This window comes from Anabrus simplex, chromosome 7 (assembly GCF_040414725.1).
Source record: "Anabrus simplex isolate iqAnaSimp1 chromosome 7, ASM4041472v1, whole genome shotgun sequence".
NCBI classification, from domain to species: domain Eukaryota; kingdom Metazoa; phylum Arthropoda; class Insecta; order Orthoptera; family Tettigoniidae; genus Anabrus; species Anabrus simplex.
Genome location: NC_090271.1, coordinates 338193661 through 338212168, shown reverse-complemented (window position 1 = coordinate 338212168; position 18508 = coordinate 338193661). Strand labels below are relative to the sequence as shown.

Here is an 18508-nt window from a genome sequence, read left to right as displayed (position 1 = left end):
AACGCCATACACACTTCACTATTTCCTGAGATCCAGTGACGTTACATACAGGCACTGTACAACTAATTGTCTCGGCTAGCGATGTAGGCTATAGTAAAGAGGCAGTCGTTTGTCAACGAGTTTTGTGCGCATGTGGAAAGAAGCGACGTGGTTACCGAGTAGTTGCCAGTGGTATCCATTAACTTACTGTTAGGCCGCGAATGCAAGACAACCCTTGAGTTTTCACATGAGATTCTGAGAAAGAAAAGTCTTGGATTCGGAGAAATGCGCGATCACTCCAGAGATTTCTGTGGTAAACAGTTCAGTTTTCTTCTTCAAACGGTGTCACCTAACGTAACCGTAGGTATATGTATCATGAAAACATATTTGAAACGCATGTAGAGAACAAACCTACTCGTGAAAAAATTGCATGTATATAAATAGCCTTTCCGAAATGTAACTAGACGCAAGAAGATATGAAATATCCTCTGAAATCAGTGATGTACTCTGCCATATCTTGAGGTGTATCACATTCTTACTTCATTTCAGTATATAACATTCAAATCAAGTCATAGTTTACTTCAGTCATTATTTTTAACGAGTTACCAACTTCTATCGTCCACGTTACGCATTTATTACGAAAACGTGTTATGCTCTTTCATTTTGAATTTTCGTTAGAGAACAGCAGTTGGCGGGTGTTACTAATCAATTCCAACATTGCCTCTGAATGTTGATGAGAGAGCTTGCAAATGCACAAAGTGAGAAAACTTGACCGTACCGAAGATGATTGATCGCATTTTGTTGCAAACGTTTTTCTTATTCAAACAGCGTCACCTTTTCAAACTTAACCATACTGTACGTACGATGAAAACACTCTTCAAGCGCCAGTGGATAAATTATAACCTTCTAGCTATAAATTTTTATAATAGCCTTTCCGTAATTTTACCAGACGCGAGAAAATATAAACTAACCTCGAAAATCAATTAAGCACTCTGCCATATCCGAGGTGTATGCCATTCTTACTTAATTGCAGTGTTCAGCCTCAAAATTAAGCGGTCGTTTAGTCAGCCTTAATTTTTAACGAGTTAACAACAGTTATCGGACACGTTATTTACACATTTATTACAAAAATATGTTCTCTTTCATTTCGAATTTTCCTTACGGGACAGCAGTCAACGGGTATTATTAATCGACTCCGACATCGCCTTCGAATGTCGATGAGAGAACTCGCTAGTGCACATGGCTAGGAAACGATGCCGAAGGTAATTGATTGCAGGCAATATCATAAATGGGGTGCATAAATGACGGTAACGGAAAAAACCTTGCGCACTTAATCACTCGTAATAACGGGTGCGTCAATGATAAGGCTCTCGCTGTAACCGAAGGACGGTACACAGTTTAATGTAGGAATTTTGAAGGGACATAAAAATAGCGTCGCTATAGCGGAGTTCTTGTTATATGTCATAGTCGCTATAGCGGAATTCTACTGTATTTCATTCTTTTTTCCCTGGATGGTCTGGTGATCCTTATAACTGGAGTTCTACTGTACTTTTAATTTACTGAGCTCGATAGCTGCAGTCACTTAAGTGCGGCCAGTAACCAGTATGATGCACATTTTGATTCCTATAGGGAGCCTGAAATACCTGTCCTGAATGAGCAGTAAGCAGTATTCTGGAGATAGTGGGTTCGAACCCCACTGACGGCAGGCTTGAAGATGGTTTTCCATGATTTCCCACTTTCACACCAGGCAAATACTGGGGCTGTACCTTATTAAGGCTACGACCAATTCCTTCCCACGCCTAGCACTTTCCTGTCCCATCATCGCCATAAGACATACCTTTGTCGGTGCGACATAAAGCAACTTGCTTGTACTTGTAATTTTGTTGCCATAACGTGTCCTCTTATGTTGCATGAACAGTGCATCTAATTTGTTGTAATCTAGACAGATTTCTTGTTTATTTTATTAATTTTTTATTTATTTCAAAATTTGAATACATTATGCTCTTCCAGAAAAAGGGGAAGGAGCAACAGGATTCTGCTTCTAAAGTGAATACCCGAACAGCTTCGTGTTCCAAACGAAAATTGGCTTGCAGCAACACACCACAGCAACCATATGCTAAAATGAAGAAGGTGGATGAAAATAAGCAACCAGGAGATTTGGCTTGCAGCAACACACCCCACCAACAAATTGTTAAAAAAATGAGAAAGTTGGACGAAAATAAGCAAACAGGAGATTTGGGAAAGGTTACAAGACGCAGAGTAAGTTACATCTCATTGGTGGTGATGATATATGTAATATTGGGGTAATGGCCTTTGTGTCTAATTTGGTGAGTTTCATTTCTCTCTCTTTCTTTCTCTCTCTCTCTTTCTCTCTCTCTCTCTCTCTCTCTCTTGTGTGTGATTTTTTTGTTTGTTGAACAACATAGTAAAATATAGCATTGCTCTCATTATAATTCTTGGAAGCATATTATTTTGTACATAACTCTATGAAATTCTAGGCATAACGTATGAGCCCGTAATGAAACGTCAAAATGATTTGTGCTTGGATGTCTTTAAAAAGCTACTGGAAGACATATGAGAGGAGTGCTATTGAAAAAAAAATTATCAAGGAATGAAAGGAGATTGTGTGAGGAAGAGGTCCAAAGAGTGAAAGACATCGGAAGACAAATGATGACAGAATGTAAGAGCAAGAGAACCAAGGGAGTGGCTGCGTGGTTTGTCCACTTGTATTTGGGATATAGTGGGTTCAAACCCCACTCTCGGCAGCCTTGAAGATGGTTTTTCCCTAGTTTCCAATTTTCATAGGAGGCAAAAGCTGCAGCTGTTCTGCAAGGCCATGGCCGCCTCACCCTTTTCTATCCGACAGTCTCCATCAGGCCTATCTGCAGCGGTGCGATGTGAAGCAAAATGCTAGTGAAATTTTGTAGAATAAATGAAAATATGCCAATCGGGATGCAAATGTTAACAAAGAGGTAAAAAAAAGGGCTAATTTGGTGGTTGATGCGAGTATACAACAATAAAGCTTTGAGAGAAATAACTGGAATCATTGCATTTTATGCAATAAACCTATAGTTGGGAAAGAGGTGGATAAAATTAACAGAACTGAACATGCTTGCTAAGGTATTAAATAAAGAATGGAAGAAACCAGGACAAGTGCATAGTTGTGTAACGTTACTGAAGGAATATCGAAATTTGTCTTAACGGGGGCGAAAACACAGAATTACACATAGCTAATATGGAGGTATCCTGGACTACTTAGCTGAGTTAAAGTAAGGTTGTCCATCTTCCAAGGATACATCTAAATAATGTACTGTGCTGTATGAGTAAATTATAGAATATGTTTTGTGAATTAGGATATGCTTGGCATTTTCTAATACTAATAAAAGTAGCTGCATTGCGATGGTGGTGATAGGCAGTTGGTGGTCATCCGTGACTAGGGGATTACAGGATTCTGTTCTTTCGTATGTAGTAAGAGTATGCCACGTACTGCGGATTTCTTACCTGTACTACAGCAGTACTGAAGCGGTACTGATCATAACGGATTTATATCGATGGCCTGATTCATTTTATCATGTCGAAATGTGAAATTATGTACTGCACATTGTAAGAGGCATATGTGTTTATTCCAAAAGCCAATGACCCTCCTATCCTCCCCTAGTATCCAACTCTATAAGAGTGGCAATGCATTTCCCATCTTCGTGAATGTAAATACGTAATGTCATCAGCTGAAGTTAAGAAGAGAACAGCGCCACTCCAGGAATTCAATACGACTAGTTTTATAAAGAATCAAACTGATAAAAGTAGGGGACTGCCTGTAGGGGTGAAGTACAGTGGGGACTTCGAGGGCCCTGGGACCGCTACGGTAGTTGTGAAGGCCCTTCAGGAACTCTGAAAAGTGGTGGCAAAAGGGGCTCTGGATAAGACGCAGCAGGTCGTTATGCTACTTAGGTTCCAGAATGGGTTGAGAAAAAAAAAAATTAAAATTAAATAAATGCAGTATAAAGTTTAATCTTACACCAGTTGTATAGTATCATTTGAAGTAATTCCACATACTGTATATCAGTTGACTATATTTGTAAGTAGTACAGGAGATATTATAAGTGCAATGAGAGAACTGACAACATCCATGAAGAAAAATGGTTATACATCTGGAGACATAACATGAGCTGTGAAGATCGAGGAGCCTAACTTGAATAACACCAACCAGGACTACAGCAAAAAGAAAAAAGTATTCCTTCCTTACGTGGCAGGTATAACTGACAGAATAGGGCGCATTCTTAAGAAGTACAATATAATTCCAGTTATCACTGCAGACCGGAAGCTCAAATCCCTGTGTCGACCAGTCAAAGAGAAGCCACGTCTTGAAACACTGGGCGTATATGAAATTCCATGTGGTTGTGGTTGTTCTTATGTTGGCATGACAAAAAGGCTTGTTAGCACCTGAGTGAAAGAGCACATCAGATCGGTAAAGAATGTCGCTCTTTCATCCTCCACGGAGAAGGCTATAAGCCAGTCTGCCATAGCAGAACATTTCTACAGTACAGACCATGAAATCCTCTTTGACCAGGAGAAGGTCATCGCGCGTGTAAAAGACTTCTATGCTCGTCTTGTGAGGGAAGCCATAGAGATAGAGCTGCGCCTAAATAACATCAACATGGAAGACGGCTTCAAGTTATCAAATACATGGAGACCTCTACTGCAGAAATACATGCATAACACCACCATGGCACAGCGGGACGCACTCGAACTGTCGACAGAGGGCGGTGCATCAGTAACTTCCCTCCCAACCACCACAGCACAGCACCACGATCCTTGAGTCCAGTTAGTAGGGTAGGCCGTGGATAGTACGGGCATGACTTCCATGTTCCTTCAGATAATTTCTTTGCTCACTGTCGGAGGCAAAACTTCACATGCCCTGATGAAGGCCAGTGCAATTTGGCTGAAAGCTTGGCTATATTATTAATAAATATATATATAGTGGCTTTAATCCAGTTAATTTCTTTATGTTAATACAATGAGCCACGAAAACTTACGTTCATTAATTAGATACGAAAGTGTTTGGTTAATTGCTTTATAGGATCTCCATCGTATGTACTAACTTTGGTTGTCAGATAGAATGCCAGGAATACATTCCCTCCGTCTCAGTAATAGACATACTGTACAATGTGGAAAAATGTTACCAAATTCTGCACACCAATGTTCATAAAAGGCACTATCATGCAATATAACATTATATATGCGCCAAAATCTGAAAGAAAAGTCATATGCAATATTAAACGTCCAAATATTCACCATTAAATCCAAAATATGCAAACATGCAGGGAAAAAGAACGGTTATATGGAAACGTTAAGCTATAAAATGAATATATGCAAAGTTTGAGAAGTGTAACCAGTTTATTTAAAAACATGCATTTGCAAGGAAATCCGGGCTCTAGTGATAACACTGGAGAAGGAATATTTCAGGTGCTGGATGGAGAATTTAAGATCAAGGTGCTGAAATGGGAAAAGTGTTTGTAATTTGGTTGTGACGATGCAAATACAGTGGTAGGTAAATGTAAGGGAGTGACAGAATTTTTGAAACAGCAGAATCCTTCAGTTGTTTCGAGGTTGTGTCTGCCCCTACTTCACTTACCTGCCCCTAAAGCCACTAAAACATTGGAAGAAGGTGCAAACGTGGAGACATTGTTAGTAGACATACTGAACCCATAATTCTACCTCGCTAAATATTGCAACTAGGAAATTACAACTACGAGTGCAACCATAATTCTTCATTACAAGCTCATATCTCAGTCCGTGGCGTGACAACTCGAAGTGGGAAGCGAGCCATCCATTCGAACGAGGTCGAACACTTCGGCAGACCTTGGGTAATTAATAATGAACTTCTAGATAAGAACCCTCATTACGAGAGATTTCGGCACCATCATTAACAAAGAAATAAGTGATTAAGAATTTTAAAAATTATTTGTTGAAGCTGTGAACCTCCATGGCTCAGGCGGCAGCACGTCGGCTTCTCACCGCTGGGTTCCGTGGTTCAAATCCCGGTCCCTCCATGTGAGATTTGTGCTGGACAAAGCGGAGGTGGGACAGGTTTTTCTCCGGGTACTCAGGTTTTCCCTGTCATAATTCATTCCAGCAACACTCTCAAATATCATTTCATTTCATCTGTCATTCATTAATCATTGCCCCTGAGGAGTGCGACAGGCTTCGGCATCTGGCACAATTCCTATCCTCGCCGCTAGATGGGGCTTCATTCATTCCATTCCTTACCCGGTCGAATGACTGGAAACAGGCTGTGGATTTTCATTTTCATTTGATGAAGCTAAAGTCCACAGGGTGGAAATGTATTTAATTAGGGTTGGAGAGAAATGGCATTTATGCTGTCCATAAGGGACCCACGTGTCAAGGACACGCAATCAAAATGCGCACGAAATTACCTGCATGAAATTAATTAATTAATTAATAATGCCCGTTAAAGGAACAGAAAAGAACAGCAAACAACACCATCATGACTGGAAAATTAAGTGGAATGTTTGGGGTGAGTTTCGAGGAATTCGGTCCGGTGGTTATCAAATTGTATGATTACACTACAATATATCACGACATGTAAAGCATCCCTACAAAGTCTTTAACCCAATCACATCATTTGACGACCCTAGCTAGTCATAGTTATTCATGGCATATGAATCAAATGACAAGCTCTACTCGCGGCGACGCACAGCTGTACATCAATCCATGTAGTTCAGTTACCAATCCACAGATGCCACTTGTATTCATTCTGAGCTGAAGTTTACACGTGTGGCTTCGGTTTTTTCCCTTTCACCAGGTTCTCGCACACTTCTGGAACAAGAGATAAGATAATCTTTTTTCATATAATTTCGCTCTTATCAGTTTCCATCATGGCGTCAAGCAGATGTGCTGGTGTTGATGAAGAAGGAATACGGTAGCTAATAGATAGTGTTTTAGAGAGTGATATTGAAGGCAGTGATGTTTGTGACAACGAAATAAACCCTGCAGTACTTAGTTCGAGCACTAGTGCGTATAATAGTTCTGATGACACGGAAAGTGATGCAAATAACGACGGTGTGCCGAGTCTTTCGAAACGAGCTCGTACCTCGGCACAGACTAACTTGACTAACTGGAACTGGACAAAAAGCGACAATAAACCTGTTATACATAAGTTTAGTGAATACAATGGGGTTAGTGAAAACTTATTGAAAAAGTTTGAAACGCAGCCACTATCTGAACTCTCAGTTTTTTGTGAATACTTGAACCCTTTGTTTGACAAAATATCTTGATTTATGTCCTGATATCTGTCGAGACAAATTCATACGCAGCAAAACAGTTGAGCAATCCTGACAGAAATAAGTTGAAAGGCGATGACAAATGGTTTGAGACTACACCCGACGAAATTAGTTCATATTTTGCGTTAGTTATACTAATGTCACAAGTATGAAAGTCAAGAATACAGTTATACTGGAGTAAACAGGTGTATAAACACTCCTATTTTTTGTGAAACCATGAGCAGTGGAAGATTTATTACAATTTCACGATTTTTACATTTTGTTGACGATGAACAAGTTGATATTAGTGACAAACAGAAAGATTAAGCCTATAATACAACATTTCTGCCCCAAATTTTCAGAATTATATTTACCTTCACAAGACATTGCTCTAGGTAAAAGTCTAATGAAATTCAGAGGCCGCCTTATATATGTCCAGCGTAATAGGTCTAAATGTTCTAGGTTTGGAATAAAATTTTACAAAATTTTGGAATCAATTTCTGGCTACTGTCTGTCTGTCCGTCAAAATTTATGTAGGTGATGATGTAACGGATCCAAGTCTGCCAGTAAGTACAAGCGTTGTGCTCAACATGTGTGAACCCTTGTTAGGCCGAGGACATACATTGTTTTTAGATAACTGGTATTCTTCCCCAGATTTATTCAAAAGGCCACACAACAAGCAGATGAATGTAATTGGAACTGTTAGACAGAACCGAAAAGACATGCCTCGCGATATCAGTAAGACGAAACTAAAACGTGGAGAGTATGAGACGTGGGCTGCCAACAGTATGTTGTGTGTGAAGTGGAAAGATAACTAGGATGTTTGCTTTCTCACCACTAAAGACAAATCAACTGACATGTCAGGGACAGGCAAACTCAGACGAAAGAGAGGACAAACCCCGAGGGAAGAAGTGATAAAGCCCAAGTGTGGCCTTCAATATCAGAAGGGAATGGGTGGTGTTGACCTTCAGGATCAGGTTACAGCTCTGTTCCCCGTCATGCGACGCACAGTGAAAGGGTATAGGAAAATATTCTTTTACCTCCTAGATATGTGTATTTTCAATTCCTTCACTGTGTATCACAAGATCGCTGCTAACAGAATGACGAACTACACAGACTTCCGAACTAGCATTGCACAGCAACTACTAGTGACTGTTCAGTTACCAGAGTACTCGGTTCGAGGTGGACCGTCAGCGAGCACCTCCCCAACCAGATTACAAGCTAAATCATGGGCCCACTTTCCCATACGTATTCCCCCTACAGAGAAGAAATCAAGTCACAAGAAGGTGTATTGTGTGCTACAGCCGGGGTAAAAGGAGCGAAAGTTGCTGGCAGTGCAAAAAGTATGGCATAGCTCTTCACTTAGAAGAATGTTTTGAGGTGTACCACACCCAGCAGACGTACTAAAATAGTGGCATTGGTAAGTTTATTACTTCGTTATCATGCATGCAAATTTTCAGAAAGGAATATTTACTGGTTGGTTTTCTATGATTTTCTCAATAGTGTGATGACGACTGCCGTAGAGAGGTATTTAAATGTGATTTCTTAGTGAACTCTTACGGTATTTAAATGTGAGGCGAATGGGTTAAATACCCCCACCTCAGACAGCAACTCACTCACTTTGTCATGGTTTGCGAGGATGAACCTTCATTGCGCAACATCAAATAGAAGTCTTGAAATGTTCCTTCAATAAACTTGTGAAATTTATAAAGTTAGTTGGCTCGAGATAGGTTTTTACCAAGTGGTAAATGACAAATGAAGACTCAATTAGCTATTGATACAATGTAGTTACAACATTTATCATCAGTAAAGAAAATCATTAATTGAATTAGTATAGGATTCCTGAACTTCTCAATTGGAAGCAGCGAATTCATTGATAGCTTTCGTGAATTATTGTGACACTGTGTATTTTCGTAATCAGTAAAGGGAACTGTAGACTGGCAGAGATAAGCTTCTTATTTCATATCTCTGTAACACCTGGCCTAAGGTGTAGGTGGAGATTCCCACAGGCGAGACATGAGTCCTTGGCAAGAAGCAGAGTGGTTGTACATATTATGTGCGTCTAGAATAATTTATTTACATGTGTTGGATCAATTAAGGTGTAGAATCTGTTTAATTATAAGTAATATGAGAGAAGAATGTGCTCTTCAATCATGAGTGACTAAGTGAAACGATCTGGCACAAAATGGAGCTGAGATAACTCCATGCCCACGACTAAGTTACAGGTCTAATTTAAATATAATGTTTTATAGCTAGAAATAATGTACATACTTGTCCCGTTAAACTGTCGAGCAAGATTTGCTATTTATACCAAAATCCAGTGAAGTCTGATAAAGTTGGCATTTATTTTTGGAAAACTTATATTTTATGACACCGGTATTGCGATACAGAAAATCACAGTATGCTATTTTGCTCTGAAGGTCAGAAAAATTTAGAGAAGTTAATTGTGAGATCCTTATCAAGTTGTTTGGTCATGGGATTGCTTGTATTAAACGAGGAGAAATGTATTGTAATGGAAATGAAATATTATAAGAATAGTTAGGAAGATGTTAAAGGCAGAGTAAGCCTGTATTTTATGAGTGATGTATAGTGAACAGGAGGCTGAGAATAAGAGGCCTTGTTTTTCATTGGAGAGGAATTTTTGCGACAAGGTATATGTTAAGATGTAATATTTCTGAGACAGGCTGCAAGACGACTGTCCTGTAAGCAATCCAGAGCAGTTGACAAATTTAAAGGTGGTCAAAACCTAGTGAGCGCTTTGTAACACCTATTTTAAGTACAAGATGATGTTCTCCCATGATTACTATTTTATATTTGACCGTAGGTTTTGGTAATTGAGTCTGTTCCGATTCTATGTAGTACCAGCAAAGCACATTTTGTGATAGCCGACGTCGAGGTAATACTTGATTATTGTAAATTGTATTCTCTGGCTAGAAACATTGTGGGTGTGTCACAACACAACAGTATAACAACCAACTCTACCGTGGTGTCTCCGAAACTTCCCAATCGGTAGTAGTTTGGCAACACTGGACCTTACAAGAAAACAACCGAAATGAAATACTTACCACGATGTCCAAAGAAGAAAAGGCATGAGAAACGGACACCGGTGCCAGAGGCTATGTGAATCAAACCCAAGCGAATGTACTAACTATAAAGGAAAGACAGATTAAAAACTTAAACCAACTTTAATGGATTTGTGCTTCAATTCTCGAATGACATTAATAACCTTCGAAACAATTCAATGATTAAAAGAAAAGAAGAAAATTATCATCAGACTAAAAGAAAAGATAATATAACTTGGGTCGACCCTTGAAAATATAAGAAATAAATCCTGGGATTACAATTCTTGAAAACCAAATTAATCAATTTAATAGTAGACCAGTAGTGGAATAATTGAAGGTAAGTTGGGGCTTGTTTCTCGACACTTCTAGTATAATTCCATGAAATAACCGAAGTGGTAAATAAATGTTACCAAGTTTTAGGCGAAATAGAACCCAATCGTTATTAAATTACACGATAGGAAAGGAAGACGTATTTCAACATAGAATTAGTAAACTGGAGTACAATAAGAGTCCATACACCGAATCAAAATACAATCGACAGCTATCAGCTGTTTTTTTAAACACAGGGAATCCATATTTGTTTACAACAGTTCCCATAGAAACGAATCACATGTCGCGATTAAAACATGGCTACCAAACTTTATCAGATAGACATCGACCAAACAACTCCAACTTACCGATTTTCATCTGTGATCCACCGAAATAATGCTTAACTATCTGTTACAAGAAGTTTCGAAATGAAAATTTACCAACACATAAGAAATCTGAGTCCCGATTTTAACAGTTTACATCTTATAAACGCCAGAGTAAAGGCTAACGCGTGATACGGAAATTCCTCTTGATAACTGTAGTTTAAAACATACTCGCAATTCAGATTTTTTTTTACTTGTTCGGTCCAAACCAAAAATCTTGAGGATTGTGGAGATACCTCGGTGGGAAAGGGTATTCATGCAGATTTCATCATGCAGGGTACTTACAATTTCTCGGAAACAAATATAAGTTGATAAACAAACCACAAATCCAACTAGAATTTGTGGCCGGTTGGCCACAAATTTAACCAGGGTCGAAAATCAGCCACATCTCGCCCGTCTTCATCTTTTGATCGGGTTTCTTTTAAAAAAACAAGTATATGAGACCAAGTTCGAACAGTTTGGCTTCAGAATCTCCAACAACAACTAGGAAAAAAAACCAAAAAACTACGCACATATTGTCGAACTCGAACGGTAATCGGCAGAGCAGCGCTGAACTTCACGCTGTGCTCACAGATGGCAGTAGGATGCAGTTCAGATGAAACACTGTCTGATAGCCAACTTTTCTACTGGTAAGAACCCGCTTCTTATGAATCGTGTACAATTCCATCGGGCTTCGAATGACCTTTAAATATATTTTTTTAAGTCCATGCATTCTCGAAATGCGCGACATATATGCATACGCCATAGGTGTGAAAAATGAATTTTATTAGAATGATAGTTTAGCTTGAGTAAATTGATGAAAGGCCATTTGGAGCCTCACTCTTGAGTTATGCCGTGGATGAGGAAATGGACACAGTTATATTTCCAGGTTGAAGTTCATTCTGTGACGAATTTAATTTCATTGTGTTAAGAGTTTCAACGAGGATTAGATTTAAATAATCCGGGATTGTGTTTGAAGTTTCGATTTTGCCTGACAGTATAAGTGATGCGTAGATACCATAACATTCGCACAACAATAGATTTAGGATGCTGCTTGAATTATATAATTTAAGGATAAGTAGACACTGTAACTTAGGCTCAGTGACAGGATTAGGGCATAGTTTGTATATGGTCAAGTCATAGGTTAGTCAGTTTTGCAAATCAACTTGAGCGATGTTAGTGTTTACAGTAGTCGATACGAATGTGAAAGGTATCAGCAGGCACTATTCAGGCCAAGTTTTGACATAATTCTTACTAGCCAGAATGTGCTTCCATCATAGCATTGCATCAGTAGTGGCATAAATGTAAGGGTTGTCCCACCTGGAAACCTAGGTAGTGGAGATCCTTACTGCTCAGCCTTGCGTGTTCGATCGATGAACTTTTGTTTTTCTATTTTACTTTCTCTTTACTTTAGATTTATTTTTTGGATGTCCGGTATCTTATGATGATGCCATGTGTTGACATTTAGTTGATTTATGCAGGATTTACACTATAAATGCAGTTTCGATTCATCAGCTGTTGATAGATATATTTTATTTTGATTATTCACTTTATTTGATGTGAGACGACCGATTACTTGTAGTTTAGTTTAATAGGACAAGTGTAGGTAGACAGATTTGTAATGGTAGTCGTAGTTATAGAGTATTGCAGAGCATTTCCTTTTGTGTGTTTTATTTTGTGAACTTGTACGTTACAAGTAATAAAAATAATTTTATTTTCCGTATTGAAATAATCTCAATAATAATATAAGAGAAATTTATTGGACTCCAACCTATTCAATACATTACAGGATGTTAACATTTTTAGTTAAACATCGTTAAAATGGAGACATGTTTCGTCCTCCATGTGGGGCGTCATTAGTCATATCAAAGCACCTCAGAATTAAACCAGACGTCTGGTTGGAAATTATGAACATAATATGTAAGAAAGAATACATTAAAAACACGTACAAAGCCATATCCTAAACGAAATAACAATTGACTAGTTACATATAGTAAAATACGCTAGTGGTTTCTTAATATTAAAATGAGGCCATCATATGCACAGTATAAAAATGAAAGTAATCTAGGTCTATATGATATTGAGTTTGATGGTAGTTCTACGTAGTATATACAAATGTTGGCAAAATAAAACACAATTTATAATTACTGTACACTTATTTATAATTGTTAAAATTGATGGGGTAAAACATTCCAATTTGTCTATTTGTAATTTGGCTCCAACCAAAATAATTCGCCCTAGGATTCATGAGGTAGTCAACTCCGTTGGTCACTCTCTATTTGAATGGAGTGCACAGTGCAAGTGAACAACTTTTGTTGATTATAAAATGAGGCTGTGCTAAGACAGAGTTAAAACAACACTGGCTTCAAATGAAGATAGTTAAAAACATCATTAGGTTCTTCCTAGTTGACTAAAGGTTTTCGTATATTTTGTTGTTGAAGTGTGGGAAAGTCAGTTGTTGGTTGAATGGGCAACGGTCGAACATGTTGTGCAGTGCAATCGGTGTTTGAGCTGTCCTACATGCGAGGGAAATCTTGAAAGCTGTTGAGCTGTTACCTAATTGTTAGGAGGTTTGTGGAGCACTGGCTGTCGCTAATGTCCTTATCCATGCCTTCATTAATAGCCGAAGACGAATAGATTTATAGAAGCAAACTGCCAGTTCCCGGTGATCAGCGCAAGCACACTCAAGGTCGTGCTCTGTAGTCTCGAACGCCAAAGTAGAATGGAGAATATCCTGAAGGTCCAGTATTTGCCTCGGTTGCGGGAAATTAAGTACGTATATATAGATACATACAACGCAATTCAGTATAATTGAATGAGTAATTGTGTTACATATTGATAGATCTTCATATGTTGTTCGATAGTGTTGTGACTTTGTGCCTGACGGTGTGTGAAAACTGACCCATTTGACCGTTCTCCGCTGTTCATAAACATTGCGAGACTTTACCTATCATTGCGTGTGCCGTACCACCATTCATAAAATTACGCACTGTTTTCTTTTAAGTGATTCGCAGTTTCTACCCCCATCATCATTTTATATTGCCTCTTATACTGATCCAGAGTTCACTTAATCTTTTTCTTTTTCATATGCATTGTTTTTCATGTTTATGTTTTGATCGGCTGACAATGACCTGGACTATGGTCGAAACCGGTCCCAATTCTAATTACTATTAAATAAGAATGTAATCACTACATTTCTTTCTCTTGTATATTGAATAGGTTGAACCTCTTTTTCAATTATTCAATTTTAATGAAACCAATAATATCAATAGCTATATGATAGATTGATCGAATTTTCAATGTTTTGATCTGCTTACTATTGAATATTCTGTGTTGTTGAGGAATGGCGAGCTTGATGAACTTGGCCTATATTGTGTTCTCAGTTTTTCTAATCACTTAAATGCATGGTTTCCACAACAATATATGCATATAGACAAAATTCCACAACCCAACGGATGACTGAGTTTGTTTACTATGTAATGACTTGTGCGATAGTTATTTACCTCGTAAAATGTAGAAACAGACACAAAACACTGACTGAATGCAGAAAAGTGTGAAATTCTCTTGAACTTAATACTCATTTGAGTGCTCATGATCATTATTATTAAATGCGCTGATGTAGGTAAGCCTTATGTAAATGTGTAGTGCATCGCAACACCATTTGGGCTGAGCCACGTTGAGTTTCCAACCTATCTTTCGTGTGAGGAGTTCGGAAGTTTTGAGGCACGACTAGTAGCTTGTAATATCGTGTAATTTTGTGAATACAGAACAAGATTTAAAAATAGTGACATCACATTGTGAGGTGAAGGTTACCGGGCAAGTTGGCCGTACGGTTAGGAGCGCGCAGCTGTGAGCTCGCATTCAGGAGATAGAGGGTTTGAATCCCACTGTCGGCAGCCCTGAAGATGGTTTTCCGTGGTTTCTCATTTTCACTCCAGGCAAATGCGGGGGCTGTACCTTAAGACCACAGCCGCTTCCTTCCCATTCCTAGGACTTTACTGTCCCATCGTCGCCATAAGACCTGTCTGTGTCGGTGCGACATAAAAGGTTGTTTGTTGGTTAAGAGATTTTGAGTTTGTGAAGTATGTTTGGATGTATTTGGTCTTGATCCAGCCAATCCCAAGCTGCCATTCATATCGATTTATATCGGTTGAGTGCAATTTCGAAACCTGGCTGACAATTGTATTGTCTACATCACCATGTGGTTAAACTACCTCACTCTGTGTATGTGGTATAGGTTTAATAGTGTTCATTGTAGATGGAATTGTATTTACACCCGTATGTTGGTTAGTATATAGTTAGTCTGTGTATCATACCTCGGTATAGTTCATGAAAGCCAAGTGGCAAGAATGTGACTCGGCAAAAATTGGCACCGTGGTCTCGATCAGCCATATAACATCCTTCCCATGCCAGTCATTAGTCGCGAATAATTTCTTTTATTCTTATTAATAATGTACCTATTCTTGTTTGTGTCGGATATTGTTAGGAAGTGCATGCACTATCTTAGAAGGATTTGCAAATTTGTTTTCACTTGTGATTCGCGTGTGATTTTTGTAGTACGGTATTAGATTTTACGAGGGCTGTGTGCCGCACTTATATTGCATCAGCTGTTATTGAAGCAGTAGAGTGCTGGCAGCAGTGCTCACAGGTTTTACGAACTCTCAATTTAGAAGAAAGCTGTGCAGAATTTAGGACTATTTGAAAGATATTTACAATATCCTTATCTTTCTTCTTTTTTTAGCTAACAATATCTTCATCAAAGCCATGGAAAACTTTGTTTAATGAAACGTGGCTGCTTGATGGTACTTTCAGAACATGGTTGAAACCCATGCCTCAAGACAAATTTTCAGCATATTGCGTAATATTGTAATCTGCATAATATGTAAAACATCATTTACTGTTAGCAACATGGGGAAGCAGGCATTAAAAAGTCACATGGCAGGAAAGACCATGCCAGTAGTGTCAAGTTCAGCCAGTTCTCATCATCCCTTTCAAGTTATTTTAAAAAGGAACATTCGAATAGTGAAGTAACAAGAGACTTAAACTCAGTAGAGAATACCTGGCCGCACACAAGTTGCCCTCTGCCTGCCACAGCTACCACAACAAACTTTATCACATATGACTCCACTTCTTCCTCTTCTTCCATTAAAGAAGGTTCACCAGAGACGAGATGTCTACAGAATTATCTTTCGAGAGAACAAGTAACCAAAGCTGAGACTATATGGTGCATGCATACAGTCATGCAGCACCATTCTTTACGTGCCAGTGAAGCTAGTGTACGTTTGTTTCCAGTAATGTTTCCAGACTCTGAAACAACTTTGAAAGTTCAACTGCACAGAACAAAAAAAGTTGCATATAGAATCACTCGTGGTTTAGCGCTCCATTTCCATAAACAAGTTCTTGAGTAAGTGCACACATTTCACCGTTGCGTTTGACGAGTCACTGAATAAAGTTTCTCAGATGGACCAAATGGATCCTGTAGTTCATAGTTTCAATCCTGATACTAATGAGGTATGCACTTCTTATTTTGATTCAATGTTTCTTGGTATTCTACCTCCTCAGATTTGTTAAATGGTTTTTTTGCAAGCACAGCAAGGACTCTATCTAAAGAAACTTACAAATTTCAATGGATGGTCCAAATTTTAATAAAAAGTTCCTTCAGAATTTTGGTAATTTATTAAATGATGATCTAGATGCTCCTATTTTGTTGTGCCTTGCATACTGTGCACAATTCATATAAACTGGCAGTAAAAGAAATTCTAAAAGTTTCAGACAGATCTTCCATTTGCATCACTCCTTTATGAATCTTTTATTGATGATAAATGTCATGACAAGGTTTGTTAAGTCTGAGTTGCTGCAGTCTTCAGAAAATGTCCTAAAGCAAATTTAGACAGTAAAGAAAATCTTCTGCCTGCACTTAAAATTGACAGGTTCTGCTGCTAAAGCAGCACTTCATGGCACTCCTGGATTAAATGGTAGAGATATGTTAGTGTTTCACACAGATTGTCTAAGAGGAATGGTAGCTTTATGCCAGAAGTTACTGGAAAGGTCACCGCTGGCATATAAACTGACTAAATTAATTTCTTGTTTCGATGTAAGTGTAGCCAAGAAGCCTGTAAGCAGCAGGCTGCTAAGGATAGCTTTAAATGCCTATGTTGAAAACAAATGGATCTCGGGTAATGAAGCCGATCATGTACATAGGGGGTTCACTTCTGTTTGTGAGAATGATACTTCGAAATAAGAAGTGAATTCTTTGACTTCTAAAGACGAGAGGTTAGATCGCTTTTGGCTTTACTGTTTTTCCAACAGTAAATTTGAAAACAGTAAAGTGGCCTTCATTTCTCAAAATGATACTAATATTGTTTCATGAAAATGCTTCACTTGAACGTTGTTTTACTTTTAATAAAGAAATTATAGTCAAGAACATGCTACAAGTATCCCTTGTAGCACAAAGAATAATATATGGCGGCTGTGAGCTTGCATCCGGGAGATAGTAGGTTCGAATCCCACTATCGGCAGCCCTGAAGATGGTTTTCCGTGGTTTCCCATTTTCACACCAGGCAAATGCTGGGGCTGTACCTTAATTAAGGCCACGGCCGCTTCCTTCCTACTCCTAGGCCTTTCCTATCCCATCGTCGCCATAAGACCTATCTGTGTCGGTGCGACGTAAAGCCCCTAGCAAAAAAAAATAATAATAATATATGATGCTATCCCAAACCCTGGTGGAACTGAAAAGGTCTTCATTAATAAGAACAAGCTCCATGCTGCAAGGAGTGCTCATGCTTTGTATGTTCAAAATCTAAAGGAGAAATGTGAAGCATTGGAAGTAGAAGATTCTTTGCAAATAATAATAATAATAATAATAATAATAATAATAATAATAATAATAAGAGAAAGGCCGCTTTGTTGCTGAAAGAATTAGAAAGGAAGCGGAGGGTGAAGGCAGAAGCTCGACAGTCATTGGTGGCTATGAAGAAATTTCTTCGCTGAAGCAGTAATGGTAGTACATTTTTTAAAAAAACTTTAAGTGAATTTAATTAACTAAATTAAACTTCCAAGTTTTGAAATTTAATATGCACATTAATTGCTTTTTTAAAAATGTATTTTAATATTACTGATACTTCCTTTATAATTTTGTTTTTTGTCATTTTATGTCGGGGGGAAGAAACTCGTTTTTATGTCTGGAAAGCAGGGAAGTGTCAGGGAATTTTAAAATCTGAATTTGGTGGACACCCTGCTCTAGCATGCAGTTGAAAGGAATAGGGGATAAACAATCCCCTTGCCCAACACCTGTTCTGATATCAAAGCTTTTTGATAGTTCCCTTCTGAATTTTACCTTTGACTTGGTGTTTGTCAAAGTAGCCTTTATGAGATTGTCTTACCTAGTCTCAGTTCAGCAAGTGTCTGAAAGAGAGATTGTATATCAATCGAATCATAAGCTTTCTGGAAGTCAAAGAAAATTACAAGGGGTGAAGAGCTTTTATTCTTGTGAGAATAGTTTTGAAGTTCAGGATCT

General features: G+C 38.4%; 1 protein-coding gene across 1 annotated transcript in view; it reads left to right on the top strand.

The window, feature by feature from the left end:
* Window positions 1–18508, top strand: part of LOC136877626 (protein regulator of cytokinesis 1) — a 367851-nt gene that overhangs the window by 278702 nt on the left and 70641 nt on the right. The window contains exon 11 of the mRNA XM_067151812.2: window positions 1990–2238. Within this exon, the coding sequence (XP_067007913.2) occupies window positions 1990–2238 (249 nt within the window). The remainder of the gene's footprint in view (window positions 1–1989; window positions 2239–18508) is intronic.